Raw genomic sequence first — 19,021 nt, 5'->3', positions numbered from 1 at the left:
TCTGCTAACGTTTGAATTAATAAATATATTTAAATATATTATTAATAATAAATATATTTAAATAAATATATATAAATATATTATTAATAAATATATCTGCTAACGTTTGAATTAATATAACATTCCATGAAATTAATAACTCAAAATATTAATTAAATTTATGTAAATATTTTTCTGTTGTCATACAATACAAATATATAAGATATCTTTTTCTATTTTTTTCCTCGCCTATTTATTTTTTAACTTCAAAGTCTAAAAAAAGAAATAAGGAAAACTTGTAATATTAATAAATTAAACATAAAAAAAGAAATGAGGAAAACTTGTAATACTAGTAAATTAAACATAAAAAAAGAAATGAGGAAAACTTGTAATACTAGTAAATTAAATGTAAATAAATACATCATTTTTTATATATATTAAGAAAACTATTAATAAATTTAAATTAATTATTACAATACAGTTATATTATTTTATTTATAATGCATGATTCATAATATAAAATTTAGTACTCTATACATTTATATATATATATATATATATATATATATGTGTGTGTGTGTTTGATGTAACACAACTCTTCTATCTTCTGTCGAATTGAAGTTGTAAATCCAATAATTCGGAAATGTCGATAGCAAAACGTATCCTGCAGCTCACATAACCTCGCACATCAAAATATTGTAAAATACTGTATATTTGTGATGTAATAGGTACATGCCACGTGTGTTTATTTAGCCAATATGGATACCACACAAAAAAATATATCAATAACTAAACTAACAAATGCTGCGGACACTTTGAACAATCTGTCCAGCTTTGAGGCGGCTCGAAAACGACAAGAAGATTGTGATTTATCAACTGGAAATGTGAAACCGCATTTTAAGCCTTGGCGTATTTTCATCAATCATATTGACAGTTATCATGGAAAGATATTATGTGATGTATATATCCTTTATAATAAAATTTATATATAAATATCCTTGAAAATTTTTCTCATAATTTTTCATATAATTTTTCAGAATTTCTATATAATTTTTCAAAATTTTTATATATTTTTATAACTTTCTTATATTCTTTATACGATTTGGAACATTTCTCAGAAAATCTTTTCTCAGAATCTTTTATATATGTTAATTATGAAATATTGTAAGATTTCTAAGATTTTTTATAAGTATAATTTCTGACGAAATGTTATAAAATCTAAAAAATTTGAAAATATTTTTTAAAAATTATAGGATGAGAAATTTCAGAATATTTCAATAACTTCAGAATTCACTTGTACGAAAAATTCTGAAAGTAGATGTAAACTTTCCGAATATTTCTGAGCATTTGTAAAAAATGTTCCAATTCATATAAAAATTATGAGAAAAATTTTCATCAGGTATATAATATTATACGATAAATAAATAACTATATAAATATATATATATATATATATATATATATTTATTTATTTATCATATAATATTAGACAAATAAATTTTGTTTTCTATCTGTTAAATAAAAAAAGAAATTTTAATAAAATAAAAAAGAATTATATTATTAGGTGTTGGAATTAATTCGTAGCGTTTTTTAATGAAAGAATGTTATTTATTTCACATGAGCATTAAAAAATACATTAATGAAAGTACTTCCCATCACTTGTAAAACGCTACGAATTAATTCCAACACCTAATATAAATCTCAATAATTTTTCTTTTCGTTTAAGAAGATATTTTTCAATTCTCTTTTTATAAAGGTCTTTTAATACAAAGTTATGTCAAGGTTTTCTCAATTTTTTAATACAAATGAATAAATTACAAATTTTTTACCAATGCATTAAAAAATGATTTAAATAAAGATTGTAAAAATAGTATTTATTTTTATTTTATGTCTGTTTTTTAAATATTATTTTCATTTTAATACTTTAATTTTGTTACATTATTTTCGTAATTGCTTCCGGCAATATTTTGCATAAATATTATTTTTTATATAGGATATCAATATTAAAACAATAATACAAATGTTTAAAAAAAATGCAGTTTATTAATAAAAATAGTATCAAATGGATAATTTAAAAAAAAGTGAAAAGCATAATAAATTAAATAATATTTTTAGTAATTTTGAAAAGAGTTTAATTACGCAATTTAAATATAAAATCATCGTTGTGTATCATCTCGCTTTAAATCGTATGTTCTAAAATATGTGAGTACCACACACGCACATTGCTTTGAAAAACAAAGAGTAGATACTTGACGCTGAAAGCCAGACAATCAGAAGTTTGTGAATATAGAAATCTTTAATTCAAATGTTTACGTATTTTGTTTTAAATATTATTATTACTATACTATTATGCAATCGGTAGGAAAGAGAAATTAGGAAATTTTTCAATCTTTCCTTCTTAATCGTCATGTTCATTAAGGTTATCATATAACATTATATGAATTAATCGCTTTATATCATTTCCATAAGGTATAAAAATTACATGAGAAATGACAGGTGATCATTATTACTTTCACAGTTATTCTCCAGGATTTTTTATAGTACTTTAATTGATTTATTATTTTTCATCATGAAGTACAGTTTATGAAACAAATATTTATGTTTGTAGTTCAGTAATTAAAACCATTACATCAATATACATCGACAAATTACTTTCAGATGCCAGAGAATTTTAACTAAAAGATGTACGCTGACGCATACAAAAAACTTTTCAAAGGCATGCTGTATAAAGTAGACTTTAAACAGGCTAGATATAATTGCGCAATATCTTTTTATTCATATTTTTCATTAAATATACGACGGCAATATCTTTTCTTTTTTATTAAAAATCTTTGAAAGAATTTGATTAACATGTATATAATTTTCTTTTTGCATATAAATGTTATGACAAGATATTGGCTAATTAAAAGAAATAATGCATATATATTTATGTTTACGTAATATATTTATATTTATGTAAGTGAAAGTTTGCAAATGGTTTTCATATGTACATGTTTAAATTAATTATTAAATAAAATGTTTGTATAATTAATATTATGATAAAATTTATTTTAAATGAAAACATTCGTAGATACTATCGGATATTATCTACATCGATCCGCTAAGTGTACACGCAGACACTCCGCCAGACGAAGAAGATGAATTCGAGGACGATGGCGACGAGTTTGTAGAAGGAAATGAAAGAGAGAAAAGAAAGTGGTCAGGCAAGAGTGCAGAAGGTTCAAGAAAATACGAAGTGACTGGTACAGTTCTGGATCGCAAGGTAATATCTTTAAGTTTCTTTGAAGTTCAAGTTCTTCCAAGTTTAATAACGAAGATCTCTCAATATTTCAAAATTAACTTCGTCTTTAGATTCATTACCGGATGTTTCTTTTTGCATAGATTTTTATTATATATTATACGTCTTATTCTATAATACTGAGATTAAAAATTTTATATATTTTGCGTGATAAGAATTGATAATAAAATAAGATGAGGAACGTCTATAAAAGTAAAGAAATCTACAATAAAAAAGCGTGTTAAATTTGTTAATACATAATATCATTAGATTTTTGTCATTCTCCGATAGTACTCATATCCAGAGGATGTAATAGTGATCAACTCGGATGACAAAGACCTTCTTTTGTCTGAGTTAATGACTTGCGGTATTATTATCTATGACATTACACAGGAACCAGACCAGATCAAGGAGGCATGTTGGGTTTTGAAGGGTACATTTAATACAAATATCGTTTTTCTTTTAAGATTATAAGAAAAAAAAATTGTTTTAAAGAAATAAATTATTATTTACTTCTAATAAAATTTTTGCATTTTAAGTCAATACGTTTCATTATGTCAGATCTCTTCGTCGTTTCTTACAAACAGCAGTTTGAAAATGAAATTTGCCTTAATTAAAAATTAAGATGTAATTTCATTATTCTTCCACATGTTTACATTTAACGTGATGTCAAGAGAAGAAAATGCTAAAATATATTATTTATTTATTACATTATATATTTTTCATTATTAAAAATATTTACATAAAAAATTTTTTAATTAAAAAAATACACAACTTGAAAAATCATGTTGTATATTTTATGCATTGAAATAACTCATTTTTAAATTACATTGTATAATTATTAATAATTAAATACTCGCACTACTATTTAAATTTTCATAAGGTTTTTTCCTTACTGTGTATTTATATATCGATCTAATGTCATTTATTGTTATTTTCGTTTTCTGTTTTGTTAGGGAATAAATAACGATTTATACCTAGTTTACTTTACCATTTAAGTATTTAATAAAAAGCTGCTTGATGCGTTAAAAATAAAGAACTGGCTTTAAAATTTACATGTAGCTCTTATCGATACAATAAATACGGTCTCTTCTACTTTCAGAGATTATTAACATGTTAGAAAGTATGGAAAAAAAATCACCAAAAGCTTTTAAACAAAAAGAGCCAATACGACATTTTATTTTAATTTCCACCATAATGACGTGGGCTTTCACGAAGCCGTTAGATCCAGCAGATCCAGATTTACCTTTTACGGAAGCAGATTATCGAAAACGAAAACCTCATCCAAATTACAAGGAACACATTCAATGTGAAAGAGAGGTTGTGGCTGTGAAGAAGATCGCTAATTTAAAGAGCAAATTACGAACGTTGGTTATTTGCTGCGGCATTACATACGGCGAGGAGGAAGGTCCACTTCATTATCTTTTTAAAATGGGATGGCAAAACGTGCCTTTATTACCTATATTTGGCAAAGGGCGGAACAAGATACCTCTTTTACATGTTCGTGACTTGGCCGCGTGAGTGATAATAGAAAAGTAATATAAAAACATTTATCTTGTTCGAGAAATTACAATATTGACATCTGTTTTAAGGTGCTCGTTGAAATATATTATAGGAAAAGAAATTTAATTTTCTTTGCTTATTTGCAATATAAAATATCTGCAATAAAACTTTTTCTTATTAATATCATCTTTATTTTTAAACTAGATCTAGTATTATCAAATTATTAATATTATGTAACCATCATTAATACTGCAATATAACATTTTATAATAATATAATACTATTTTTTATCAATTTTATTTTTTGTATTTAGTATCACAAAAAAAAAACAATTTTATAAATCAATATTTTTATATATACTTTTTAAAGAAAATTGACTTATTATAAAAATAATAATAACAGTAAAAATGATAATAAAATAGTTTATATTATATGCATATACAATTTAGAAATAGCATAAATATCGCAATTTCAAAATGTTTAATATTATGTGTGTGATCTCTGAAAAAGTTTAATATTCTATAAATTTTTATACCTCAATATGGAATGTTAGCATAAGCTTATTTGAGCACGCTGGAGTTCTAATTGTTTGGTTAACCAAATCCGCTTACTGTTACAAGTAATTTGATTTTCAGAATTGTATCCTCAGTATTACAAAATTGGCCTCCGATGCGATATATTGTGGCAATAGAGCGGGAATTAATCTCTCAAAATACGATTGTTAAGGTACAAATTCTTTCACTTATTGACAAATTAAATATTAAAATATTATATAAAATATTTTCTCTTAGATTTTTAAAATTATATTTCTTATTTTACAAAAAAAATATCGGAACAATATTATGTGCGATTAAATAATGCATAATTTGCAATAAGGAAAACGTAGACAAATTGAAAACTATTATGATAATCTTTATTGCGTTATTTTTTTAGTATAAACGTATATTGACCTCAATTATTCAAAATGAGGGTTGATTTCATTAATCTGATTCATATTTAGCTTTACTCGCGCAAACCAGTTTTAAAAACATTCTTCGTCCTACTTGCATAAACTGGTTTACATAAGTAATACGGAATAAGGAATCAAGTATTTAGAGTTGACTTTTTTTTAATCAAGTCCATCGAAGGATAGAGAATATTAACTCTTCACAATAATTTACGGATATTTTCTTTATTATGAAGATTTGCATATCGCGTGCAAACTATTTTATTATGTACAAATTTTCATAAAACGCAAATGCATTATCATTTTATACTTATTATATATATATATATATATATATATATATATATATATATATATAATATTTTTAGTATTATACATTCATTTTATTTTTAAAAAATAATATGATGTTATTTAGTGGAGAAAGTATTAAAAGTGCACAATGTTGTACATATATTTATTATAACTAAAAACTATACAATAATTATATATGTATATAGATTATACATATGTATAAATAAATTATACATTATAGATTATATATAAGATAATTATGTATTTTTACTTTTTTATGTCTTTTTAAAAGTAAAATATTATAAATTTTGAAGAAATTGTAAAACAAAATAAGGAATTAAAAATTAAATTAATGTATTGCGATACATAAAGTATTTTTAGCTTTCGATTAATGTGATTGTAAACACAAAGTTAGTCAAGTTTTAACTTCCAATATAAAGCAAAAAGGAGGGTTTTAAAAGTAAAATAAATTTTTAAAATATTGCAAAACAAAACGAGAAAATTAAAAATAAATGTACTTCGATACATAAAGCATTTTTATCTAATATGTTTGTAAACAGAAAATCAGTCAAGGCTTAACTACCGGTAATGTAAAATGCGTATCGAAAGAAAAAGCTCTTTTGTTACCGGAAGTGTCACAGCAGGTATATGATCAAATGACAGTGGATTTAAACATCGATCCCGTGTACATCATTGACCGAATACACTGGTATTTTGAGATGCCATTTCGAGACATTGTAGACATAGTCATAAATGAATATAAAACAGCGCGAAATCTACATCCAGTGAAAATAGTCGTTCTTGGTCCGCCAGCATCTGGGAAAACACGGGTTGCTCGATATCTCGCAGATTATTATGGAATACATTATATTCATGTGAAAACGTTGATCTCTGATACAATCCAAAAATTGGTGAGCGTATTTATTCGAAAAGATCAATTATTATCAATTGTTATGTACTCATTCTGTATATAACAATTAACAATAAAATCAGCAATCGTGATTCTAAGATTGACGACATTGAAGCTATGGAAGCAGATATAGGACGACAAGATGACCTGAAGAATACAGCAGAAAGCGTAGATAATGACGAGAATAAAAGAACTCAAGAAGAAGAAGAAGAAGACGATAAAAGAGAGGTCAACTTGGCAAGATTGAAAGAAGAGTTTGATGAAATCCAATCCAACATGGCAGTGAATAATGGCCGTCTCGATGATACCATCTTAAATAAGTGATTAAATATTATAATGTGCTAGTTCTACAAATTCTACTAAGCTTTCAGCAACGTTTATTTGAGCTTAGCTTCACAAACTCGTATTTAGAAAATTTACATCGTTAATCAGCTTCGTTTCCTGCGTTGCGGTGCTGTAATCACATTGACGCCGAAATGTTATCTAATTAACGGCATAATGATGCAATGGTCCAGTTCACGTTAAAATTAGAATGGCTTCCTCCGAAAACGCTAATTGCATAAAAAGCGAACTCATTTACGTGCTCCTGTGTTACGTTCCATTCGGATCGATGAGTCGGCAATGCATGTACAATAAAAAACGTGCGAATTCGTAATAAATGAACATGTATTCTTGTACGTTTTTTTCACACTTTCTGGAACTAATGGAGTAGTTAGATACAGTTAGAGCATAAAACATTATATATTTTTTTAAACGTATTTCCTTGTCAGATAAGTTACACAATATACATATCAAAGTTTTGACGTAAACATCTATCCAATATTGTAGAATAAATTTCATTATATATCATAGGTTACAAACCACGCTTCGCCAACTTTGTAACGTAGATGTAACATGTTGCAAGAAAGTACTTAAGTCGAAAATAATACTTAAATTGTTTACCTAGAAACGGTACATTTACTCCTTCGGAGTTGACGTCAAAATCTGTTACTGATGTCGAGTTTGTGAAATTCATTTAACTTATGTTAATTGAAACGCACTAATTAATTTCAAACATAACTCGTATAAAAAAATAATATGTGTATGTATGAATACTAAGTTTACTTTAATAATACTAATTCACACTTTGTAGATGTAACATACATTCTTTATTACATATACAAATTAAAAATTATTGGAGTTACTCAATTATATTTAATTGAATGGATTCAATAGATTCAAGACCTGTCAGCTCCGAAAGATTAAATGCAGATTAAAATTAAAATTGTTAAATTTTGTGGCTGTAAATTTTAAAATATTAATTTTAATAAGATTTAAAATTTATCTTTTAAAATAAATAATTCAATTAATATTATTAACAAACGATATTTTGTATTGTTAAAAAGATGATAATAGAAATATCAATTAACGTTAAAGGTTGTTCCTAAGCCGATTGAATTCGAAGGACTGTTTGAATCAAGGTTACGTGATGGATGGACACCCGAAGACTCTTGAACAAGCCAGGAATCTATTTTTGATCAGCAAGGACGATTTAGAAGAAATCAAAGAAAAATTGGACGACAATGTCGAAATCAGAAATGTTAATACGGCGATTCTACCGGAATTGGTCGTCGTTTTGGAAGCGAGTGACGAGTTTTTGAAGGAACGAATCATAAATCGTCCAGAAAGGGAAATACAAAGCACACATTATACGGAGGAACACATGCTACGACGCATGAGAGAATACAGGTAGATATTAATCATGTATGCGAGATGGAAAAAAATATCTATGGCTTAAAAGTGTCTACGTTCATAAAAAGAAAACTACGGTTTATACGTATCATGATAGCTTTGACAAAGAAATCGATATTGAAGTTAACTTCCAATCTCGCGCAAATGGGATTGAAAAATGCATGGATGAAGATCGATTACATCCGCAAAAAATGTAATAAGTGAAAAAATCAAATACATCATGATAAGTTAAAAATTACGCGACAATTTAGTTATTTTACGCTACGGCACAACTTAAAACAGGACTCACTCGAGCGACTTTAATTTGATTAAAGAATTTTCAGTTGAGTGCTTTTTATGTTTTTTATATATTAATAAAAACCTGCTTCTATTTTTCTGCAAACTGTATTTAAATAATAATTTAAATAATAAAATAAATTAATCATTACTGTGATCTACATAATTTTTTTTTACGTTGTGCAAATAAAATTGTGCAGTTTGTGTAAATAACTTATTGATTAAAATGTGTAAGTTTATTTGTACAAAAGTTACAACAAATATATACACATTAGATCACGGTTGATACTCTAGGGAGAGAAATACGGATGATAACACGCCGTTACAATTATTCGACGAAATGGAAATCCATCCACTTATCATCTCTGTGGAAACTGACACTTGCCCGGATATGTTCCCTACGATTTATCAGTGCCTGGAAAAATTAGGAAAACCAAGAAATTATGGTGCGCGATAATTCATATCCTCTCTCTCGATTTCATATCAATTTTTTCCATACTTTGTGATGCGCGCATAAACATCTTTTATCCGTTTCCAATATTATTGCGCATGTTCTGTTATCGTACGCTCATTATTCCTAGTCTAAACTGACGAAAAAATAAATGTCACGGGATGACATCTCCTATTGTTCGAAGTAAAATTTATTAAAGAGGATTTATTCTTTAATGAAGCTGTTGAATCACGAGAAGAAAATTTTCTTCTCGTATCAAGTAATAATTTCAGCTTAATTTTTAATATGCTTGTATTTCTCATTAGCTAAAGGTCGATCCTTTCGCCACTGGAATTTTAGTTCGTTTTTTTCTTTGTTCGGATCGTAATTATATCTGCGATTTACAAAAAAAAAATAACATCAGTTCAATTAGTGTTAACCAAAGATATTGGCTCTTGTACGGATTAATAAAATAATATCAAAGTTACTCTTTATTGATTCAATATAACGATGATGAAAAAAACTTTTGCAATTAAAGGGATCTTATAAAATTTATTTATTACTCTGGAATCTATTATTATTAACTTATCATGTTTGTTCTTCCATAATTTTATTTCTTAGATAATATTAGAAGTTACAACGTTGAAATACTTTTTTTCCATCTAGGACCAACAGCTGAGGAAATGGAAGTTGCTCGGAAACGTATTGAAGCGGAAACACAAGCTGCTGAAGAGGCGGAAAAATTGCGAAAAGAGCAAGAAATTTTGGAATATAAAAGACAGCGTGAAAAGAAAATGGAATGGGTTTGTAAATACTTTCAACATATAGAAATTAAATTTTAAAACTATATATGTAATTAAATATATTTTAATTTATTCCACATTTTCTATTAATATTCATATGTTCAAGGAATTATTGAATTAGTACGGTACAGACAATAAATTAATTCATAAAATTGATATTAATATTTTAATATCAGGTTTGCCAATGTATATAAATTATTTATATATAAGCCATTTTAATTATTAAAATTGCTAAACGGTCCTTCAGCTGTTTAAAGTATAAACTGATATAATATGCTTGATTCAATGAAAATAAAATAAATTCACATTTGCAATAACTAGTATAATATAATTTATAGAGTGAGTATAATCAGCGTATGGTAACTTTCTTATTTCTTTTTTTATACTACTATTGCAATGTATGTTTGTCATAAGCGAGTTTTAATTTAATCAACGTAATCACGACAGCATGAATTAGTAAGTTTCTGCTTAGCTGTGCGTGATTCTGAAAGCAGATATTCGGCTTTTCTTTCAATGAAATCGCACCGTCAACCATGAACGCCACGCTATTGATCCTGGCGATGCCTGTACAACGACGAATATTCTACTAGGCTTTCCCACATTTCCGCTATAGATGTTTGCAACGCGTATTATATTGTTTTGCAAGCCAGTATAAAATTTTCAAATCTGAAAATCATTTTTGAAGGCGAATTAGTAGTTCGTAAGCGGATATAAAGATTAAACGAACTGGATGAGTTGAAGTACTCGCTTGCAATATTAATCTATTTTTTGCAATCTGCGTATCTGGCAAAGTTACGCGACTAGATTAGTCGCGTTTGAAGTTTACGGGACTTTTTTGCATACGAAGTTTGTACTTGTAGTTTATACATTAGCGATTCAAGCTAGCGGCAAATGCAAATGCGTATCGATCATGGTTGGCCGCTCATAAGATGACTCTTTGTAAAATCTCTTTGTAAATTATACAACGGTAATCATTCAGTTAGAGCGGAACAAGAATCAAGAATAAATTTCTAAAATATTATATAATACAAATATTAAATTATCTAGATTCTAACAAGATTTCTTTTCTCGTGTTAGTCATCGTAAAATATCTATTTTATATCTATTATAGTTCAAATCTTTCTCTTATTCACGATTATTTTACGTAAAATGGAAATTACAAGATATGTGTCCACTAAATTAACTTTCTTTTGTAAAATCGTTAAAATCTGTAATTAACGCTGGAGCTGTAAAACTAATGTAAGAAATGTTAATTAAAAGGTATAAATTAATTTTTCAAGATGCCAAAATGGCATATAAACAAGAATGAGTATTAAGCACAATTCAATAATAATAATCCAAATTTGCAGATTTAACATAAAGAAGATTAAATTCAATATTTTTGACAAAGATTTATAATTAAATGAATCTAATAAATTTCACTGTCAGCTCCAGGAGAAAGGATAAAATGAATTCATCGGGATTCAAATTTCTCCGACTTTCAAGCATATGCCATGTAATCCAGTAATATAAATCGCGTAATCAATAAAGTATTGTCTTTTACAGACAAATCTGATGGAGAAGTTGAAATTAGAAGAGGAGGAGAGACTTTGTATTTTGGCAGAGCCGTTACGCCAGTATCTGATGACGTATGTTTTTCCAACGCTAACAGAAGCTTTGATAGAAGTGGCAAAGTTACGACCGGAGGATCCAATAGACTTTCTCGTTAGTATATCATCGTTTGTTATCTTTTATCAACGTTCCTGGTTCTATTATTACTACAGAAATACCATACTGTATTCAATTACGAAAAACGATGTAATACGTACTCATACACTTCCATCATAAGTGTCGCCAATTACTGGTTTGTTGGTAGTTGAGATAATAATTTGAAATTACGTAAAGCAAAAGCGAAAAACGTGTCGCACAGAAATACAATAAAATTAACTTGCCACAATGTGCTGTGAGAAATAAATTATAGTATCGCTGCGTTCCAACGAACTAAACTTCATCAGTTTAGCTCGTTGTACTGAAGGAACTCTGAAATAAAATTACGTCAAGTGACCCATTTTTAATTCGGTTAAATTCACAGTTCATTTGGCATATCCGAGAAAACGACAAGACGTTTGACGATTATCCCTCGTCGGACGAAAAGTTATTAATGTCCAGGAATACAAGTAAAAGTTAAAAGTTAAAAGATAAGCTTTTTTACACAAATGTACATCAATAATTATTGCAAAACAAGATAATACGTTTCATAACACGTGCTCGAATTTCGCGTCAATAATCCCATAACATTGTTGTAATCGGTTCATGATGAAATAATCAAATTCAAAAGAAAAAGAGTTATATGGGCTTGCGCATTGTAAAAAGTTTATTGATGAAATATTATATATATGTTTTAAATTATTGAAAGATTTTATATTGTCAAATGTATGTTGTTTTTCTTTCGAAGGTTTAAAAATCTACGTCATCCATTAAGGATGTAACATCCATTAAGAATGTTACATCGCAGTGTATTTTTTTTCATCACAATCTCAATAAGTAATTTAAAAATATCTCGTTATATTTAAAAGATTTATAAAATTTTGTTGAATAAATATAACAATATCTCATTTAAACGAGCATAAAGATACACCGAGATTAAACTACTGTAATAACTTTTGTCATTTAAAAGTTTTAAATAATAATTGGTAAATTTAAATGACATTTCAAACAAAAATTTATGCTTGAATTTACTCGTAACTGAAACATATGGATTCTGGTAACCCTAGAACACGTTTCTAATTTTTACATAGCGTAATAAATTGAAATAATTTTATGTCTCACAATTTTTTTTCATTATTTTGTTTTATTTATGTAGACTAATTATCGTACTATATTTATCCAGCGTTACAATTTTTTATATAATAAAATTTCTTTATATAGTTTAAAATTTCCTCTAAAATTAATAACAAAAAACTTGGGGTGTCCCAAGGATTTATATATTTCTTTAACGTCACAAAAAATACATGTTTCCGGGTTAATTATAAAAAATTACGGGTTAATTATAAAAAGTGATAACGTACGTACGCGCGTGTAGATACGTGCAATTAATGAGAGTGGAAGCGTTGGGCACATGACATATCTATCGAATAAAATTCCATTGGGACCTATTCGGAGTGGGAATACTCGAAGAAATCATCAAACCAGGCAATTTCGTTAGATTTTCGACACAGTTCGGCAATCGCCGCGAAAGGAACATTTTCACATGTGCAAATGCGAGAACAACTTTCACACTTCAAATCCCGTTCCCGTGGAAATCGATAGGTTGCTGCTCGCGATTAGACGTCGTTCCACTCCGGAGCATCGAACCACGAGGGGAATAGGAGCATGACCGTTCTCTTAGCTCTTTGTCGACCATATCGAGACCTTCTATCTATAATTTCGTGATTTCGAGCTTCGTCGGTTTTGATCGGTCCGCTATTACGGAGAAACGCAAAGGGCATAAGCAATTTTTTTCACTATCAGCTTCAGTAATCGTCTTAATTCATTTTATTATTCACGATCGATCTCTTCAAAGATCATACAAACGCAATCTGAATTATCGTAAATTCAGTATTAGACGTTTTTTTAAGTATATTTTGTGTATTCACTTAATTTTACGTATATATTTTAATTTTTTGAAATAAAATATTTTCAATAATTTTTTATATAAACGTTATATATAAATATTTATTAGATTGCAATTATTTAACTAAAAAATAAATATACAGCATATTCTTGATGTTGCTGAAATAAATTTTGTTGACGCGAAACATTGTAATCCGCTTTACAACCTTTTTGCGAATGACGAATCTCATCACCTAGATCTTCATTTTTCCAATTTTCTATTTCCTTCAATCTTAAAATTGCCTACGTAGGAGAAAGTTCTTGTCTACTTTCAATTCATTATAATGTTTTCTTTTAGACAGTGATTTTTTTTCATTAAAATTGGTAATAGAAAGTTCTCATTGTATATAGATAGTTTCATAAATGGATAGATAAAAGTCGTAGCAAGAATAAGAAAAGATGAGGAGAAAAAAAGAAGAGACGGAAAGAAGTCAGAGGGATAAAATAAATTTGCATTCAATGTTTTCCAATGATGCAATAAATTAGTATACCATGATATTGTAGCGATATGTCCAATCTTCAGAATTCATTATTTAAAAGATAATTATTTCATATAAATGCAATTTCAGAAAGCAAGCCAAGGAATAATGTTAGGGATAAAAGTAGGGATAAAACGGATAAAATTCGGAATTATTGTTCATTGATATTTATGAATACATCATTCCGTAATGTATTATCTCTTTTAGTGATAAGAAAAATATAATTTTCTTCCATTCATCTATTGACCTGAGCTTCCAAAAGTTTTTTATATCCCTCTTATGATTCTTGGTTATATTTATGAAAACGCTGGAGAGATCTATCTTCTTCATTATCACACTCAAAGAAAACATAATGGTAACTATGAAGGTGATAATTATATAAGTATTATGTGTAGAATTAATGTAGAATTAATGTACATAGCTAAATATAGAATTAATGTACACAGCTAAATAAATTATTTTATAATTGTTGCAACTATTACACAGTTTATTTAATTATGCACATTAGTTTACTCAGCTATGCATACTAATTTAATTTGTGCAGTTGTCATCTTTATAGTTGCCATTATTATTGACTTTCTTTGAGTGCACAAATTTATAAAGATGATAGATTGTCACTTAGTAAACTATTCAAACTTTAAGAGTATTGCGGCTATATATTTTCCATCATAAGCTGTGAATTAGATAGAGAGAAATGTTGGCTGTCTGATAAAAATTTCATTGTATTATCTCAATTATTTGAATACTGATCTCTAAGTGTAGTGAATCATCGTCTGGTAAAATTTTGATACACCAGTACTTTTTCATATTGTCACAACAAAGTGTTGTCAATCTGTATTTAGTAAATTATATTTATTATAAATTTTTTTGACAGTCTTTAGTAGAGTTTTGTATTGTGAATCTTGTTTTGCCTTGTGAACTATCGCAAACTCGATTTACAAAGACAAACTCGATTTAATCGTATTCTCTTCATGTATTCGAAATCGATTTACTAAGTACATTCAGTTACCATTTCGTGTAATTACGAAAAAAAACCATTAAGATCATACGTATAGATGTATTGTTTTCTATTCTAAATATATTGGACTTGTGCAGTCTTAAACTAAATTTTCTGAGCCATATACTCTCATTATTACCTATGTCACTGCGCAATACGATAAAACACTCTCTTAGACGTATAGATAATGTGATCATTTCTATGCGGACCGTGTGCAAACAAAACAGGATTCTAACGTTGTTTGGGAAATATCGAGACACAAGCGAATACGAGATTGCAAGGTAATAGAATACGATAACGCAACAATAAGCTAGTATCTTTAGACATTCTTGCATAAGAGCGTGCTGCCGATTGCGTGGACCAAGTTACAGAGGAAAATTAATAACGATGGGGAATGTGCGAAATGTGACGTCATGACTATGTTAAAATTACGAATGCAACGTAATATAATATTTACACTGCTATAAATAAAATGAGCGATGTAACAAGATTTTATGCTTTCACAAATTGCATCATCGTCGTCTCGACAGATAATTTTGGTGAGAAATAATGAGTTAACGAGTTTTAAAATAGAGCAAATACTTGGTTAAATTATTTATACTGTCGACAGTTGTTTTTGTAAGAAAATAAAGAATTTTGAAAAATTACACAATAAAAGCTTTTTTACGTTATAACGGTTTAATTTTCCATTAACAAATCTCTGTAAAACTTAAATTTAAGCCTCTCGCTATTATAACGATGTAACAGCAGATATACCTATTAAAAAATATTTCACAATATCGAGAAAATTGAATAAAAAACATTAAATTGTATGCGAATGCTACTGGAGAGAGAAAATATATTAAAGAAAATCAATGTATATTGTATTAAAAAACAAACTAAAATATCTTTATTTAATATAATATGGAAATAACACTGATTAATAGCTAATTGCCAATAATCTTTTTTATGAATAATTTTCTGTATTAATTAATAAAATATAGAAAGATCTTTTTGCAACAATAATTAATTTATTAACAGTAATATATTAAAGGAAACCAATAAACGGAAATGGCATGTTGTATTAAAACAAAAAACAGATTAATATATCTTTATTTAATATAATATAAAAGAAATACTGGCTAATTGCCAATAATCTTTTTTATAAATTATTCTCTGCATTAATTAATAAAATATAAAAAGATTCTCTCTTCTTGTAACAGTAATTAATTTATTAACAGTATATAATATATATAAACAAATCTCATGCAAACGATGTTAATATTCAGGTATAATCATTAGTAGTTCAAAACATAATGCAGAAAGGAACATTATTAAATTTGCTGAAAATATTTTTGAGTGAAAACATTTTTAAAAACATTTTAAAATTATTTCTTACACATAATATTATTTACGATACATATTAGACTTATATTTTCATTTATTAAAGAGAAAGAAGAAAGAGAGCATTGTGTGATATATACAAGGGTGTATTGACTGTATTGTATTGGCGTCATGTAAATATTCATGCACATGCAAAATATAGAGATGACGCTTACCGCAGCAGTAACTAATTTATTAACAGCGCGGCAAACCTCATGCTGGTGTTAATATTCAGGTGGATAATAATTCATTAGTTGTTTGAAACACAATGCAAAAGGAACATTATTAAATTTCTATCAGTATTAATTACTAAATTCGCAAATCATCAATTTGGTATAATAATAGAAAATAATGGAACTGACGTAGTTTAACGCATTCCTATAATAAACAATTACAAACTTAATAATAAGTAACGGTCTTCGCGTAATATCCTATAACTTTCATAAATGTCGATCGAGATTCGCCATTTCCATTTATTGTCGAACGATCTCGCATTAGGTATTGTTTACGGCAAAACTATGTAGCAGCATTTATGATAGCCGCATTGTTGTGTCAATCATTGTTGCAGCTAGAAATAAAACAGCGGCAAAGCTCTCACGATAATGCGGAGAATTGAAACGGTAAAGGTAAATCGACGCGTGGGTTGTATGTAGAATCGCGAGAAGAATTCTGATACAAAAATCCAAGCGTAATAGAACGAATGACATTGAGAGAGAAAGTGGGTCGTAATATCGGTTGTAGATGACACATGACCTGTTTCTAAACAGATTATGAGGTCGACCTCACACTCTTGCGTATTCTCGCATACAGGTGAAGAATGCAGAATCACTGCCGGGTTAATTATATAGAAATTGCAACACAGTCGGAAAAAGTTTCGTATACGCATTTTAATTGAAAAGAGAATTGTGTGAGTTGAATGCTTTTAAGTCACTTCCATTTGTAATAAAACGCACCCCACAATATTTTGCTTTATAATTAATTGATGCTTTATACTGTATTCTATTTACATTTAATTAATTTGTCAGATTTGTTATAAATCTTGCATGTATCGAAATATTTTACCGTCATTATATTCGACATCTAAACTCATGGCAAAATATTACACTGAGGAATATATTCCGAATATATTCTCGTTTCAGGCCGAGTATTTATTTCAAAAGAATCCCGAGGGAAAGATGTTCGAGCCGGATTATACGGAAACAATGAGCATGCTCTTGGATGCTATCAGCCGACAACAAAATGATGTCCTTCCAAGGAAAGGATTGGAGGCCGACGTAACACAATTCCTCAAAAGGCAGGATGAATTATTCATCGTAGACAAAATAAGAAAAATCGGAATGCAAGACGCGGACAGAAAAATAAATGCGGCTAGAAAAGAAGATGCGACGTCGATACTCGAACAGAATTTTGAGTATGAAAAATTTGATGATTCTGAAAAGGAGGAATTGGATTCTGAACAAACTACCGACGAAATCGGAAGCGAAGCTTACGTGGATAGCTTACATGGATAGCTTAAAGTAGATAATAAGTTCTTACTAATCTGGATATTTAACATGACGAATTAAAGACAAAAATTGTATTTCAATATATTCATCATATCCTACCAATTATTAATTCTCTCCGGAGATGACATTAAAATCTGTAATCTAGTTACTGAGGAAGACCTATTTAATTTATAATTAAAAGACACTAATTAATTTCGAGAAATCAAAATGACATAAAAATTAATACTAAGTATATTCTAATGAGAACAATCTAAATTTGCAGATGTAACATTATAAAAATTTAATTATTTAACATTTTTGACGAAGATATTTATAATTAAGTGAGTTCCGAGGGTTAATTTTTATTCCATATTAATAGCATTTGTTCCTTTAATGTTTTAAGATCACGAATTCCCAGATACCTAAATAAAAGATGTTCAATATAAATACTCTTTGATATTCAATATCAACTCATCATGCATAATAACTATGTTAACTTAACTGTGACGATTTTTTTTATGAACATTACTTTTTTAACCCAATAATGCCGATATTCATCCATACGTGACTTTGTCTTTAGACACGTGCAATGTGAACTAAATATAACATGACGTACTTAAATAATCTCTTCTCTCTTACTACGTATTTTTTTTTAAATTAGATCACATATTTCGTATTAAAAAAATATTGTAATTTTTCATAATTTTCTCATCTCATTACGTTAAATATATGTAAATATTTTATGTAATATTCTATGTAAATATTCTGTATCTCTATATTTGATTTTGAATTCGAGCGCTTATAGTATTCTATTGTGCAACACGCAGTAGTTTCAAGCTGACCGTTCGAAGTGAGGGATATCTCTTAGATACGAAATCGCATTTTACACACGCATCAATTGCATTAAAAGGAAACAAAGAGTA

General features: G+C 27.9%; 2 protein-coding genes across 3 annotated transcripts in view; one reads left to right on the top strand and one right to left on the bottom strand.

Annotated features, from left to right (window-relative positions):
• The window catches only part of LOC105146052 (synaptotagmin-10), a 33,526-nt gene that overhangs the window by 10,549 nt on the left and 3,956 nt on the right, over nt 1-19,021 (bottom strand). The window lies entirely within an intron of this gene.
• On the top strand, nt 549-18,188 carry LOC105146051 (adenylate kinase 7). Its single transcript, XM_087408556.1, has 12 exons — nt 549-938; nt 3,050-3,241; nt 3,548-3,689; nt 4,359-4,773; nt 5,395-5,485; nt 6,557-6,907; nt 7,006-7,226; nt 8,323-8,634; nt 9,208-9,359; nt 10,010-10,146; nt 11,692-11,850; nt 17,754-18,188. The coding sequence occupies exons 1-12, from the start codon at nt 738-740 to the stop codon at nt 18,123-18,125; spliced, it is 2,745 nt and encodes a 914-aa protein (XP_087264682.1). The 5' UTR covers nt 549-737; the 3' UTR covers nt 18,126-18,188.

Source organism: Acromyrmex echinatior, chromosome 8 (assembly GCF_024713525.1).
Source record: "Acromyrmex echinatior isolate Ae372 chromosome 8, ASM2471352v2, whole genome shotgun sequence".
Classification (NCBI taxonomy): Eukaryota; Metazoa; Arthropoda; class Insecta; order Hymenoptera; family Formicidae; genus Acromyrmex; species Acromyrmex echinatior.
This window is presented reverse-complemented; position numbering and strand designations above follow the sequence as displayed.

Bases quoted from the DNA above. Each gene is read 5' to 3' on its own strand.
- LOC105146051 (XM_087408556.1), top strand. From the start codon at position 738: ATGGATACCACACAAAAAAATATATCAATAACTAAACTAACAAATGCT. The intron at 6,908-7,005 runs GTGAGCGTATTT...CGTGATTCTAAG, and splicing joins CTGATACAATCCAAAAATTG to ATTGACGACATTGAAGCTAT. The intron at 8,635-9,207 runs GTAGATATTAAT...TTGATACTCTAG, and splicing joins CGACGCATGAGAGAATACAG to GGAGAGAAATACGGATGATA.